Genomic DNA, 15,030 nt, shown 5'->3' on the forward strand with positions numbered 1-15,030 from the left:
AAAAACATTATCCGTGTACAATGTAAAACACCAAATAATGCATGCAGAGAAGAATTAGGCCAATACCCTCTAATTATCAAAATCCATTATTCAATTATTAAATTCTACAACCAAGATTCCCAAACATTCCATAACAAAGCCATCTCCTACAGAGAGATGAACCTGAAGAAGAGTCCCCTAAGCAAGCGGGTCCTAGATTGAATTGAGAGAGGATTGTTAGTATGCGTTCCAGCTGTAGCTTGTTCTCTGATTATGATGACTGAACTCTATTTCTGGACCACATCCTTTCTGACATGTCTGTATAACACACTCATCTACGTGTGTGTGTGTGTGTCTATTCTAAAACTGTGTATCTTTCCCCCAGGTATGATGATGTACTGGTAGGAGCCCCTCTCTACATGGAGAGAGAGAGGGAGAGTAAGCCCAAGGAGGTGGGCCGTGTCTACCTGTACCTCCAGCACTCTCCGCTCACCTTCTCCGAGCCCCTTCTCCTGACGGGAACACACACCTTTGGACGCTTTGGCACTGCCATCGCCCCGCTAGGAGACCTCAACCAGGACGGATACAATGGTAAGCTGTGTGTGTGTGTGTGTGTGTGTGTGTGTATGTGTGTGTGTGTGTGTGTGTGTGTGTGTGTGTGTGTATTTCCCCTCTCTTTCTTCCCATTCAATGTCCATTCCCAGTGTATTGGTTGGCAGATATTTTTATATGGGGAGGCAGGTAGCCTAGTGGTTTGAGCGTTGGGCCAGTAACCGAAAGTTTGCTAGATCAAATCCTAGAGCTGACAAGGTAAAAATCTGTCGTTCTGCCCCTTAACAAGGCACTGTTCCTAGGCCGTCATTGTAAATAATAATTTGTTCTTAACTGACTTGCCTAGTTAAATAAATAATTCGAAAAAAATCCCTCTTCATTTCTGGCTCTTTGGTCTTGGAGAGCGGATATCCTATCAGATGCTCCGATGGGGGAAACGGAAGGGTCTTCAGCCAATCATGAAGTGCGGTGTTAGAGTGTTTCCTTGTGAAGTTCTTCCCCCTCTTCCCCTCTCTTCCCCTCTTAATGATGAGCAGGGTTATGGTGTGTGCGCGTGTGTATGTCAGAGAGAGAGAGAGTTATTTTTAATCTCCAGATATCCGCTAAGATAGGGTCATCTGGAAGTTTCTGTCCCTCTGCCCAGAGTTCATTCTGCCTCACGTTGTGTTTGTTTCATTAACACACACACACACATCAGTGGAGGCAGCTGAGGGGAGAACGGATCATAACAAATGCTTTTCAGAGCCTCAGGCATGTGGTCTTGAACTGGGACCAATGAATATTTCTCTGTGGAACATATGATGACAATCCTACTTCGCTATTTATGTATGTGTTTATGTTTTTATGAATGTTTTAGAGCCACTCTCCCTACACATCATCATCATCATCAGAACTAAATCAATAAATCTGAATCAATGTCTATCAGTGTTGAGGCATAACTCAATCAGTCACTCAAATGCACGTATAAGACAACAACTTCTCCCTCAATGTGAGCAAGACAAAGGAGCTGATTGTGGACTATAGGAAAAAGCGGGCCGAAGAGGCCCCCATTAACATTGACGGGGCTGTAGTGGAGTGGGTCAAGAGTTTCAAGTTCCTTGGTGTCCACATCACCAACAAACTATCATGGTCCAAACACCCCAAGACAGTCGTGCAGTCCCCCCCGGAGACTGAAAATATTTGGCATGGGTCCCTAGATCCTCAAAAAGTTCTACAGCTGCACCATCGAGAGCATCCTGACCGGTTGCATCACCTGCTGGTATGACAACTGCTTGGCATCTGACCGTAAGGCGCTACAGAGGGTAGTGCGTACAGCCCAGTACATCACTGGGGCCAAGTGTCCTGCCATCCAGGACCTACAGTTGAAGTCGGAAGTTTACATACACCTTAGCCAAATACATTTAAACTCAGTTTATCACAATTCCTGACATTTAATCCAAGTAAAAATGCCCTGTTTTAGGTCAGTTAGGATCACCACTTTATTTTAAGAATGTGAAATGTCAGAATAATAGTAGAGAGAATGATTTATTTCAGCTATTATTCTTAGTGGGTCAGAAGTTTACATACACTCTATTAGTATTTGGTAGCATTGCCTTTAAATTGTTTAACTTGGTCAAACGTTTCAGGTAGCCTTCCACAAGCTTCCCACAACAAGGTGGGTGAAGTTTGGCCCATTCCTCCTGACAGAGCTGGTGTAACTGAGTCAGGATTGTAGTCCTCCTTGCTCGCACATGCTTTTTCAGTTCTGCCCACACATTGTCTATAGGATTGAGGTCAGGGCTTTGTGATGGCCACTCCAATACCTTGACTTTGTTGTCTTTAAGCCATTTTGCCACAACTTTGGAAGTGTGCTTGGGGTCATTGTCCATTTGGAAGACCCATTTGCAAACAAGCTTTAACTTCCTGACTGATGTCTTGAGATGTTGCTTCAATATATCCACATAATGTTCCTTCCTCGTGATGCCATCTATTTTGTAAAGTGCACAGGCCCTCCTGCAGCAAAGCACCCCAACAACATGATGCTCCACCCCCGTGCTTCACGGTTGGGATGGTGTTCTTTGGCTTGCAAGCCTCCCCCGTTTTCCTCCGAACATAACGATGGTCATTATGGCCAAACAGTTCTATTTTTGTTTCATCAGACCAGAGGACATTTATCCAAAAAGTACGAACTTTGTCCCCATGTGCAGTTGCAAACCTTAGTCTGGCTTTTTTTATGGCGGTTTTGGAGCAGTGGCTTCTTCCTTGCTCAGCGGCCTTTCAGGTTATGTCGATATAGTACAGTGGATATAGGTACTTTTGTACCTGTTTCCTCCAGCATCTTCACAAGGTCCTTTGCTGTTGTTCTGGGATTGATTTGCACTTTTCGCACCAAAGTACGTTCATCTCTAGGAGACAGAACGCGTCTCCTTCCTGAGTGGTATGACGGCTGCGCTGTCCCATGGTATTTATACTTACGTACTATTGTTTGTGCAGATGAACAGATGAACAGGCGTTTGGAAATTGCTCCCAAGGATGAATCAGACTTGTGGAGGTCTACATTTTTTTTTCTGAGGTCTTGGCTGATTCTTTTAGATTTTCCCATTATGTCAAGCAATGAGGCACTGGGTTTGAAGGTAGGCCTTGAAATACATCCACAGGTACACCTCCAATTGACTCAGTTGTCAATTAGCCTATCAGAAGCTTCTAAAGACATGACATCCTTTTCTGGAATTGTCCAAGCTGTTTAAAGGCACAGTCAACTTAGTGTATGTAAACTTCTGACGCACAGGAATTGTGATACAGTGAATTATAATTAAATAATCTGTCTGTAAACAATTGTTGGAAAAATGACTTGTGTCATGCACACAGTAGATGTCTGTAAGGGATCTCGTCCTCCTCTTCTGAGGAGGAGAAGCGAGAAGGATCGGAGGACCAAAACGCAGCGTGATAAGTGTCCATAATGTTTTTTTTTTTTTTAACTGAACACTACGAAATACAAAACAATAAACGTGAAATGAACGAAACAGTTCCGTGTGGCGACAAACACTGACACAGAAGACAAACACCTACAACCCAAAACTGAAACCCAGGCTACCTAAGTATGATCCTCAATCAGGGACAACAATTGACAGCTGCCTCTGATTGAGAACCATACTAAGCCGAACTCAAAAACCAACATAGAAAAACAAACATAGACTGCCCATCCAACTCACGCTCTGACCATACTAAAACAAAGATAAAATAACAGAACTATGGTCAGAACATGACAGTACACCCCCCAAAGGTGCGGACTCCGGCCGCAAAACCTAAACATATAGGTGAGGGTCTGGGTGTCTGTCCGCTCTGGCGCGGGACGTGTACCCCACTCCACCATAGTCCTTCTTCGCCTCTCTATTCACCTCCGTAGCCTCTTAAGAGCGGCGACCCTCGCCGCCGATCTCGGACTGGGGACCCTCGCCACGGGTCCCGAATGGACGGGAGACTCTAGCAGCGCCGGACAGGCGGGAGACTCCGGCAGCGCCGGACAGGTGGGAGACTCCAGCAGCTTCTGGCATCGCCGGCGTGACAGGCAGCTCTGGCAGCTCCTGGCTGACTGACGGCTCCGGCAGCTCCTGGCTCACTGATGGCTCTGGCAGCTCCTGGCTGACTGATGGTTCTGGCAGGTCCTGGCTGACTGACGGCTCTGGCAGCTCCTGGCTGACTGACAGTTCTGGCAGCTCCTGGCTGACTGACGGATCTGGCAGCTCCTGGCCGACTGACGACTCAGGACAAACTGGCGGCTCTGGCAGCTCAGGACAGACTGGCGGCTCTGGCAGCTCAGGACAGACTGGCGGCTCTGGCAGCTCAGGACAGACGGGAGACTCTGGCAGCTCAGGACAGACGGGAGACTCTGGCAGCGCTGCCTGAGCCACAATGGAGACTAGAGTCTGAGACGCTGTGATGTTCTCCCTCATTATCATACAGTAGTGTTTGTATCTCTCTCTGTGTGTGTGTGTGTGTGTGTGTGTGTGTGCGTGTGTGTGTGTGTGTGTCACGTATACTCCCTCTCCGGCCTCTAGGTCATCAGGCTGCTGATTATCCCGCACACTTGTCACCATCGTCTCACGCCCCTGCACCTCATGACACTCACCTGGACTCCATCACCTGCTTGATTATTTTCCCTATATCTGTCACTCTGATTGTCTCTGATTACCTCCCTCATCATCACAGAGCAGTGTAACCATGACAACACTGTTTGTAGTTTTCAGCTTCATTTTTCAGCTCCAACAGCAGACAGGATGCAGGTGGGGAGTTGCGCTGTGTGAGTGTGTGTGTGGGGTGGGACAGTGGGGTGGGGCTAACACCTGGCAATCGCTGGTGAAGGGTAGCCATTGGCTGCTCATTGTCACAGGAATCTCCTGCCTGTGCCTTTTAGACAGTTCTACATGTTTGACATATACATTTGGAGAGAGAGAGAAGGAAATGGAAAGCGAGAGGGGTAGTCCTAGGTAGTCTCTTTACCTCTCCCTCAGGGGCTTTCACTTGATGTCTAAACCATCCCTCCCATCCCTCTCTCCTGCTGATGTAAGCTGGTCTGCTGTATCACTTCAGAAGGCCAGCCTTATAACTCATACTCGAGTTGGTTTTGTGTTTCTATCTGTGTTTCCTACCGTCATACCCCCCCCCCCCCCCCTCTCTCTCTGTCTCATAGACGTGGCAGTGGGTTGTCCGTTTGGTGGGGAGGACCGGAGTGGCCTGGTGTTGATCTACAATGGCCAGAGAGACCTGACGGCCCGCGGCCTAACCCTCAGCCAGGAGCTCTATGGAGCCTGGGCCTCCAGTAGTGGCCTCTCCGGCTACGGCTTCACCCTGAGGGGGGACAGAGACCTGGACAACAACCATTACCCTGGTACACTCCCATGCACCTTACTTATTTTCTCCTCTTTTTTCCGTTTCACTTCTCTCCTCCCTTCTTCTGGTGAAGTCGTTACTCAGGAGGGGTAGTCGGGTTACAGAGCTGTTGCCACGACGATTCTCTGATGACTTCTTGTCCTGTCCCAGGAAGAGAGGGGGGTGGCACGCAATAAGTCTGTTCTCTGTGCGCTAAAACATCTTAAGGAAATGTCAAAATGTTTCAACTTCATATTCATCATCTCCAGCACCACCCCAACATCAACGTATGTGAAAATGGTGTTTTCATGTTTTGTGGAAAAATAGATATGAAGGAGATACAGTGGGGCAAAAAAGTATTTAGTCAGCCACCAATTGTGCAAGTTCTCCCACTTAAAAAGATGAGAGAGGCCTGTAATTTTCACCATAGGTACACTTCAACTATGACAGACAAAATGAGGGAAAAAAATCCAGAAAATCACATTGTAGGATTTTTAAATGAATTTATTTGCAAATTATGGTGGAAAATAAGTATTTGGTCACCTACAAACAAGCAAGATTTCTGGCTCTCACAGACCTGTAACTTATTCTTTAAGAGGCTCCTCTGTCCTCCACTCGTTACCTGTATTAATGGCACCTGTTTGAACTTGTTATCAGTATAAAAGACACCTGTCCACAACCTCAAACAGTCACACTCCAAACTCCACTATGGCCAAGACCAAAGAGCTGTCAAAGGACACCAGAAACAACATTGTAGACCTGCACCAGGCTGGGAAGACTGAATCTGCAATAGGTAAGCAGCTTGGTTTGAAGAAATCAACTGTGGGAGCAATTATTAGGAAATGGAAGACATACAAGACCACTGATAATCTCCCTCGATCTGGGGCTTAACGCAAGATCTCACCCCGTGGGGTCAAAATGATCACAAGAACGGTGAGCAAAAATCCCAGAACCACACGGGGGGACCTAGTGAATGACCTGCAGAGAGCTGGGACCAAAGTAACAAAGACTACCATCAGTAACACATTACTCCGCCAGGGACTCAAATCCTGCAGTGCCAGACGTGTCCCCCTGCTTAAGCCAGTACATGTCCAGGCCCGTCTGAAGTTTGCTAAAGAGCATTTGGATGATCCAGAAGAAGATTGGGAGAATGTCATATGGTCAGATGAAACCAAAATATAACTTTTTGGTAAAAACTCAACTTGTCGGGTTTGGAGGACAAAGAATGCTGAGTTGCATCCAAAGAACACCATACCTCCTGTGAAGCATGGGGGTAGAAACATCAGGCTTTGGGGCTGTTTTTCTGCAAAGGGACCAGAACGACTGATCCGTGTAAAGGAAAGAATGAATGGGGCCATGTATCGTGAGATTTTGAGTGAAAACCTCCTTCCATCAGCAAGGGCATTCAAATCAAATCAAATTTATTTATATAGCCCTTCGTACATCAGCTGATATCTCAAAGTGCTGTACAGAAACCCAGCCTAAAACCCCAAACAGCAAGCAATGCAGGTGTAGAAGCATTGAAGATGAAACGTGGCTGGGTCTTTCAGCATGACAATGATCCCAAACACACCGCCCGGGCAATGAAGGAGTGGCTTCGTAAGAAGCATTTCAAGGTCCTGGAGTGGCCTAGCCAGTCTCCAGATCTCAACCTCATTGAAACTCTTTGGAAGGAATTGAAAGTCCGTGTTGCCCAGCACCAGCCCCAAAACATCACTGATCTAGAGGAGATCTGCCAAAATACCAGCAACAGTGTTTGAAAACCTTGTGAAGACTAACAGAAAACGTTTGACCTCTGTCATTGCCAACAAAGGGTATATAACAAAGTATTGAGAAAAACTTTTGTTATTGACCAAATACTTATTTTCCACCATAATTTGCAAATAAATTCATTAAAAATCCTACAATGTGATTTTCTGGATTCTTTTCTCATTTTGTCTGTCATAGTTGAAGTGTACCTATGATGAAAATTACAGGCCTCTCTCATCTTTTTAAGTGGGTGAACTTGCACAATTGGTGGCTGACTAAATACTTTTTTGCCCCACTGTAAGTGTTTCCAATAACATCATCAGTGTGCATCATGTGATTTTAACCAATTATGAGTAGGCATTGTCTACTAATTGTTTGACGATGTCTTTGGAAACACTTATTTTCCTTATCTTTTTTTGCTACAAAACATAGAAACGTGCCATTTCCACATGTGTTCATGTTGGGAGGGTGCTGGAGATGAATATAAAAATAAAAATAAATCAATTTGAAAGCGTTTAGTCTGTTCGCCAGATATTTCACCATAGCGTTGTAGGCCTCTAGCGGACACAAGCCTCCAATTCTTCAGAAGAACATATGGCTAGTATTACTTTGGAGAGACTTCCTCTTTTGTGATGTCATGGTACAGATGAACATGCCACACTACAGCAATCTGAAGGGAGTGTTTGTATTTACATGTTCAGTCAGTGGTAGTCTGAATGTCTGTGTGAGTGTTTGTATTTACATGTTCAGTTAGTGGTAGTCTGAATGTCTGTGTGAGTGTTTGTATTTACATGTTCAGTCAGTGGTAGTCTGAATGTCTGTGTGAGTGTTTGTATTTACATGTTCAGTCAGTGGTAGTCTGAATGTCTGTGTGAGTGTTTGTATTTACATGTTCAGTCAGTGGTAGTCTGAATGTCTGTGTGAGTGTTTGTATTTACATGTTCAGTCAGTGGTAGTCTGAATGTCTGTGTGAGTGTTTGTATACACATTAATTTACTTGGAATCATGGGCTCTTAAAAGGTGATTTAAGACTGCACATGTTTTGAAATTAAACTTTAGAACCCCCTTGTTTTCCCCTCAATTTGGAGCCATTCTAAAGGCAGCATAGTTCAGTCTTTGTACCTCTATAGACCAAGCTGAAAGGTAGGAATGATTATTTTTTTTATTTTTTCTTTCCATCTTTTCTTCTTTCTGTAACAACAGACCTGCTCTGATCTCTCCATTCGCAAACAGGAAATCTGGGTCTTTTATAATGAAAACATCACACACACGTACACACACACACACGTACACACACATGCACTGCATGGCTTGTGATCAATTTCTCTGGCCTCTCAGTGTAAGTGTTGAGTCTGTGCCAGGCTATGATCCAAAGCCAGTCGCTATACAGAATCACCCCACATCGAGTTACTCAGTCACACACACTGTACAAACACAATGCATGTACAGTTGAAGTCGGAAGTATACACACACCTAGGTTGGAATCATTAAAACTTGTTTTTCAACCACTCCACATATTTCTTGTTAACAAACTATAGTTTTGGCAAGTCGTTTAGGACATCTACTGTGTGCATGACACAAGTCATTTTTCCAACAATTGTTTACAGACAGATTATTTAACTTACAATTCACTGTATCACAATTCCAGTGGGTCAGAAGTTTACATACACTAAGTTGACTGTGCCTTGAAACAACTTGGAAAATTCCAGAAAAGGATGTCATGGCTTTAGAAGCTTCTGATAGGCTAATTGACAACTGAGTCAATTGGAGGTGTACCTGTGGATGTATTTCAAGGCCTACCTTTAAAATCAGTGCCTCTTTGCTTGACATCATGGGAAAATCAGAAGAAGTCGGCAAAGACCTCAGAAAAAATTGTAGACCTCCACAAGTCTGGTTCATCCTTGGGAGCAATTTCCAAATGCCTGAAGGTACCACGTTCATCTGTACCAACAATAGTACGCAAGTATAAACACCATGGGAACACACAGCCGTCATACTGCTCAGGAAGGAGACGCGTTCTGTCTCCTAGAGATGAACGTACTTTGGTGCGAAAAGTGCGAATCCATCCCAGAACAACAGCAAATGACCTTATGAAGATGCTGGAGGAAACAGGTACAAAGTATCTATATCCACAGTAAAACGAGTCCTATATCGACATAAACTGACAGGCCGCTCAGCAAGGAAGAAGCCACTGCTCCAATACAGCCATAAAAAAGACAGACTATGGTTTGCAACTGCACATGGGGACAAAGATCGTACTTTTTGAAGAGATGTCCTCTGGTCTGATTAAACAAAAATAGAACTGTTTGGCCATAATGACCATCGTTATGTTTTGAGGAAAAATGGGGAGGCTTGCAAGCCGAAGAACAACCGTGAAGCACGGGGGTGGCAGAGTCATGGTGTGGGGGTGCTTGTCTGCAGGAGGGACTGCTGCACTTCACAAAATAGATGGCATCATGAGGTAGGAAAATTATATAAATAAAGTGAAGCAACATCTCAAGACATCAGTCAGGAAGTTAAAGCTTGGTCGCAAATGGGTCGTCCAAATGGACAATGACCTCAAGCATACTTCCAAAGTTGTGGCAAAATGGCTTAAGGTCAACAAAGTCAAGGTATTGGAGTGGCCATCACAAAGCTCTGACCTCAAACCTATAGAGAATTTGTGGGCAGAACTGAAAAAGGATGTGCGAGCAAGGAGGCCTACAAACTTGACCCCGTTACACCAGCTTTGTCAGGAGCCGAATCCCACTGGGTCCTGACGACGGAGGGGTGGACATCGGTGTAGGTTGAGGTGCGGGCGGAGGTGATGATGTAGTATTTACAGGAAAGCCTCCTCTCTCCCATCTGTCCATTGTTTGCAGCACGCAATCCATGGCTGTCCCTAGACTGTGTAACATGGTCGCGTGCTGCTGAACGCGCTCCTCTACTGGGAGAGAAGGGCTGGCTGCACCTGCTGACTCCATTTGAACGGTCCGTGATTCTGTCAGCGATTGGGTGCAGAAATGTAGCGGAGTCAGGCGCAGGACACAGGTTTGAGCAACACAATGGAGTTTACTCAAAAAAGTCAAGCAAAAATTCCAAATAGGAAAAAACATTCACACTAGCACCTACAACAACCACTTATGACACCAACAATCACGGACAGAACAGGAATATATGCCAGAGGGTTAAATAAGGAACGTGATATGTAATTGAAACCAGACAAAACAAAACTAAACTGAAACGTGGATTGATGGTGACTAGAAAGCCGGTGACGACGACCGCCGAACACCACCCGAACAAGGAGAAGGGCCGACTTCGGCGGAAGTCGTGACATTCTCTCAACTATTATTCTGACATTTCACATTCTTTAAACAAAGTGGTGATCCTAACTGACCTAAGACAGGGATTTTACTAGGATTAAATTCAGGAATGATGATAAACTGAGTTTAAATGTATTTGGCTAAAGTGTATGTACAACTGTACCTATGGGAGGAACGTGCACTCACACACACACACACACACACACACACACACACATAGGCAAGCACCATAGGAGGTTGGTGGCACCTTCATTGGGGAGGACAGGCTTTTGGTAGTGACTGGAGCGGAATGGTATCAAACACATGGTTTCCATGGTTTCCAGGTGTTTGATGCCATTCCATTCGCTCCATTCCGGCCATTATTATGAGCCGTCCTCCCCTCAGCAGCCTCCACTGGCACGCACGTATGCACACATACACCTACGGGAGAAGTGGGGTTGGGTTTCTCTGGAGTGTAAGACGGACAGATCCAGGACTTTGGAATGAGAGCGGAATTCTTCTGTTGGAAGTTTGGGTCCCTGAGGCTGAGCTGATGTTTGGACTGTACTTTATGTGTGTGTGTGTGTGTGTGTGTGTGTGTGTGCAGTTAGATCTGCCTGCTGAAAGCACACCTTAGCTTTGATGACTTGCAGATTGTGGTTGAAAGGCCAAGTGCTTTAACTGCTGTCCTCTTTCCTCCTCTCTGCCTCGTTCCCCCTCTTCCTTCTTCCCTCTCTTTCCCCTCTTCCTCATTCCCTCTCGTTCCCCCGTTCCTCCTTCCCTCCTCACCTCTACCTTTCCAACTGCCCCCCACACCCCACAGACAGCTAGAGGTCCCCCTTTCTCTACCGCCCCTTGTTACACCTATAAAACACACACGCACGCACGCACACATGCGCACACACACACACATACATACACACACACACACTGGGGGCAAGGGTGTAATGTTGAATGTTGTGGTTTCAGCAGGCTAAGGCACTCTCACTGACTGCAAAAACAGATGGACCACTCCTACATTCAATTTAGATACACGTTCACTTAAACACGTGCACGTGCACACACACAAGAACACACACATATACACACACACACACACACTCAATAGATCTATGGGAACGTTCTAGTATTTGACTCTAATAGTTTAACCATTTAAACAGATGTCACTAACAGGGTGCCCCTGTGTATGACACTCTAGCCCTCTATCAGCATCAAGACTTAACCTAGTCTGTTTTATTTGATGGATAGCCAGGATTGTATATTCCCAACAGATAAAAGGCTATCTGAGGAGGAGTTCTCAACTTGACTCTTTCTAGTAAACTGGAGACAACCTCTCTGTCACAAGTTTTCAGAACCACATCAACCCTTATAGGTCCTGATCACATTTTTCTCATGACCTCCACTAGACCGATGGAACTAGAGAGCTCAGAACTATTTCAAACAGAACTGCAGAGGTCAGAACTAATGAGCTTAACCAGTCCCAATGATATATTATCATGAGTAAACTTAGCCTCTGACCCTCAGCCTCATTGATATTAGCATGACTTACCTTAGCCTCTGACCCTCAGCCTCATTGATATTAGCATGACTTACCTTAGCCTCTGACCCTCAGCCTCATTGATATTAGCATGACTTACCTTAGCCTCTGACCCTCAGCCTCATTGATATTAGCATGACTTATCTTAGCCTCTGTCCCCAGTCCCAGTGCTGTAGCAGCTTCAGAGCTTAGCTTAACCTCTGTCTTCCAGTGACAGGACTAGCTAGATCTATGGTTGCGGGCCTATTCTATATATCCCAGTCACTCCTATTTGAAACAAAAACCCATTTAAGACTCCATCTTCAAAACACATAATCACAAATTAACTGAGTAGAGCAATGGACTAGTTGAGTGGCTGCTGCAGACTGACTGGTTGTATAAGGCACATGATTATAGTAAAGTGGCTGCTGCAGACTGACTGGTTGTATAAGGCACATGATTATAGTAAAGTGGCTGCTGCAGACTGACTGGTTGTATAAGGCACATGATTATAGTAAAGTGAGGGAGTGTTGTTGTTGTGTAGCAGAGGGATCTGATTGGACCAATGGGAACGTTCTAATGGAGCTGGAATGTGCCGTGGGGTTTCTCCGTTGCGACACACACACTGTGTTCCTATTTGGATAGTTTAATTCTGAACCAAAATAGTGTGAAAATGGTTATATTCACAACTCAAAGCTGGTACAGACTAAATGTGTTTGTGTCAGTGTGTGTTAAACATGAGAGGTCTGTGCTTGATGAGATTGCTCAGACCATGAAATCAGTCCCATCTGTGGCGTTCTTTGAAGCTCATAGACTCTCTCTCTGTGTCTGTCTGTCTGTCTGTCTGTCTGTCTGTCTGTCTGTCTGTCTGTCTGTCTGTCTGTCTGTCTGTCTGTCTGTCTGTCTGTCTGTCTGTCTGTCTGTCTGTCTGTCTGTCTGTCTGTCTGTCTGTCTGTCTGTCTGTCTGTCTGTCTGTCTGTCTGTCTGTCTGTCTGTCTGTCTGTCTGTCTGTCTGTCTGTCTGTCTGTATGTCTGTCTGTCTGTCTGTCTGTCTGTCTGTCTCTCTCTCTCTCTCTCTCTCTGTCTGTCTGTCTGTCTGTCTGTCTTTCTCTCTTTCACTGTAGATCTGATAGTGGGAGCATTTGGTAAAGGGGAGGTGTCAGTGTACAGGTAAGATATCTAATTCTCTGATTGGCTAGACTACATTGTTTCGTGTATCAGATTGGCTGCTAGTTTACAATGGTGAAATGAATTGTGTGCGTGTGCATGCGTGTGTTTGTGTAGGGCTCGTCCTGTAGTGTCAGTGGAGGCTGAGATGATCCTGACTCCTAGAATCCTGAACCCTGATGACCGATCCTGCCTCCTGACAGAATCTGATACCATGGTAACCTGGTGAGTACACACACGCATGCAAGCACACACGCACCCACACAAGCAGTCACACACATGCCCTACCTTTCCAGAAACCCTACACCATGGTAACCTAGTGAGTGACAGACGTAAGACCAATAGGGTGCTTTATAGGCTATGTGTGTTGGCAGGGACAGAGACATGGTGCGTTTGGGCAGATTGACAGACAACACTAAATTGTGGAATTCAGTCAAAACAAACACGGCTGATTGAAATAAACCATCAGACTGGCTGGAGGAACGAGACAGGACACAACAACACATGTACTATTAGGGAGTTTTTAGGACTGTCTGGGACTGTTGCTTTTTCTTTCATTGAATAATTGTTTTATTGAGAGCTTTGGCCAGTTGAGTTGTTTTTCTGGTGGTTTTGGGGAGACTGAGAGGACGAGCGGTAAAGAGGACGTTTTTGTTCTAATCATTGTTCTGTCCTGAGTGGTTCTGGTTGACAGGCATTTCACTGCTAGAGAACCCCAGTGTGTGTGTGTGTGTGTGTGTGTGTGTGTGTGTGTGTGTGTGTGTGTGTGTGTGTGTGTGTGTGTGTGTGTGTGTGTGTGTGTGTGTGTGTGTGTGTGTGTGTGTGTGTGTGTGTGTGTGTGTGTGTGTGTGTGTTATTGTCCCTTCTATCAGGAACAGGAAAGTAACTCCTACAGAGGGAGACTTGCACCATTAATATCCTGGAATCTAATGAGCGCATACACACACACACACACACAAACACACAGACATATATACAGAAGAGAAATGTTTTTATCCTGTCTCAATCTCCCATGTATCTCTACCTCTCTCTCTCTCTCTGTTATCCAGTCTCAGGGTAGATATTTGTGCGAAGGTGAGTGGTGTGGGGATCCCAGACTCTGTAGGTAAGTAGCTCTGACTGGGGATGAAGAGGGGGAGGTAGAGGTTTATGTATAAGTTAGTGTTAGAGATGCTGACTATATGAATGTATGAATGCATTGTTTCCACTGGCTAATGCTCTGTTGAATCTAAAAGGGATAAAGTAGACAATACACAGGGGTCCCTCCTGCACACCAGATGAGAATACACACACACTTCCACACAGGATGGGACCATATGGAACCCCTTCTCACTCTCTCCCTCCATCGCCCTCTCTCCTCCACCTCTCCCAGTCTTGAATGCAGAGCTGCAACTGGATTGGCTGAAAGGTGTGAGGGGCGGAGTAAAAAGAGTTCATTTCCGGGATTCCCATCTGCCCCAGCACACAGGGGTCCTAACTCTTGGCCACAGCCGTCCACACTCCTGCCTGAACTACACGGTCTACCTACGAGTAAGTCAAACACACTCCACTGCCAAATAATGGATTTGAGTTTTTTCTTAAATTGAGGCCTCCGTCCTTGCTGTGTTTGGACAAGATCCTCTCAAAATATCTGCCAACTCAGCTGAACCTGTTTTTGGACCAATGGTTTCATGGTTTCTCCCCCCCACCGCCCTTCTCTCTCTGTCACTCTCAGGAGGAGGATGAATTTAGGGATAAATTGACTCCCATCTCATTGGCTCTGAACTACAGTTTAGCCCCTCCTTCCAACCTGGACCTCCCCCCTATCCTCAACCGCTACAGCAGTACCTTCCTGCAGGAACAGGTGTGTGTGTGTGTATGGGCTCTCTTTCTCATCCAATCAAGACCACTTACAGCATATGAGTACTGTTAGACTAGACCTAAATCCTACCCCCATCC

General features: G+C 45.5%; 1 protein-coding gene across 2 annotated transcripts in view; it reads left to right on the forward strand.

Annotated features, from left to right (window-relative positions):
• The window catches only part of itga8 (integrin, alpha 8), a 53,410-nt gene that overhangs the window by 17,745 nt on the left and 20,635 nt on the right, over window positions 1-15,030 (forward strand). For both annotated transcript variants that reach the window (XM_031788488.1, XM_031788498.1), the window contains exons 12-18: window positions 365-570; window positions 5,201-5,398; window positions 13,050-13,095; window positions 13,210-13,317; window positions 14,142-14,197; window positions 14,465-14,622; window positions 14,807-14,935. In XM_031788488.1, the coding sequence (XP_031644348.1) occupies window positions 365-570; window positions 5,201-5,398; window positions 13,050-13,095; window positions 13,210-13,317; window positions 14,142-14,197; window positions 14,465-14,622; window positions 14,807-14,935 (901 nt within the window). The remainder of the gene's footprint in view (window positions 1-364; window positions 571-5,200; window positions 5,399-13,049; window positions 13,096-13,209; window positions 13,318-14,141; window positions 14,198-14,464; window positions 14,623-14,806; window positions 14,936-15,030) is intronic.

Source organism: Oncorhynchus kisutch, linkage group LG2 (genome assembly GCF_002021735.2).
Source record: "Oncorhynchus kisutch isolate 150728-3 linkage group LG2, Okis_V2, whole genome shotgun sequence".
In the NCBI taxonomy this organism is placed as follows: Eukaryota; Metazoa; Chordata; class Actinopteri; order Salmoniformes; family Salmonidae; genus Oncorhynchus; species Oncorhynchus kisutch.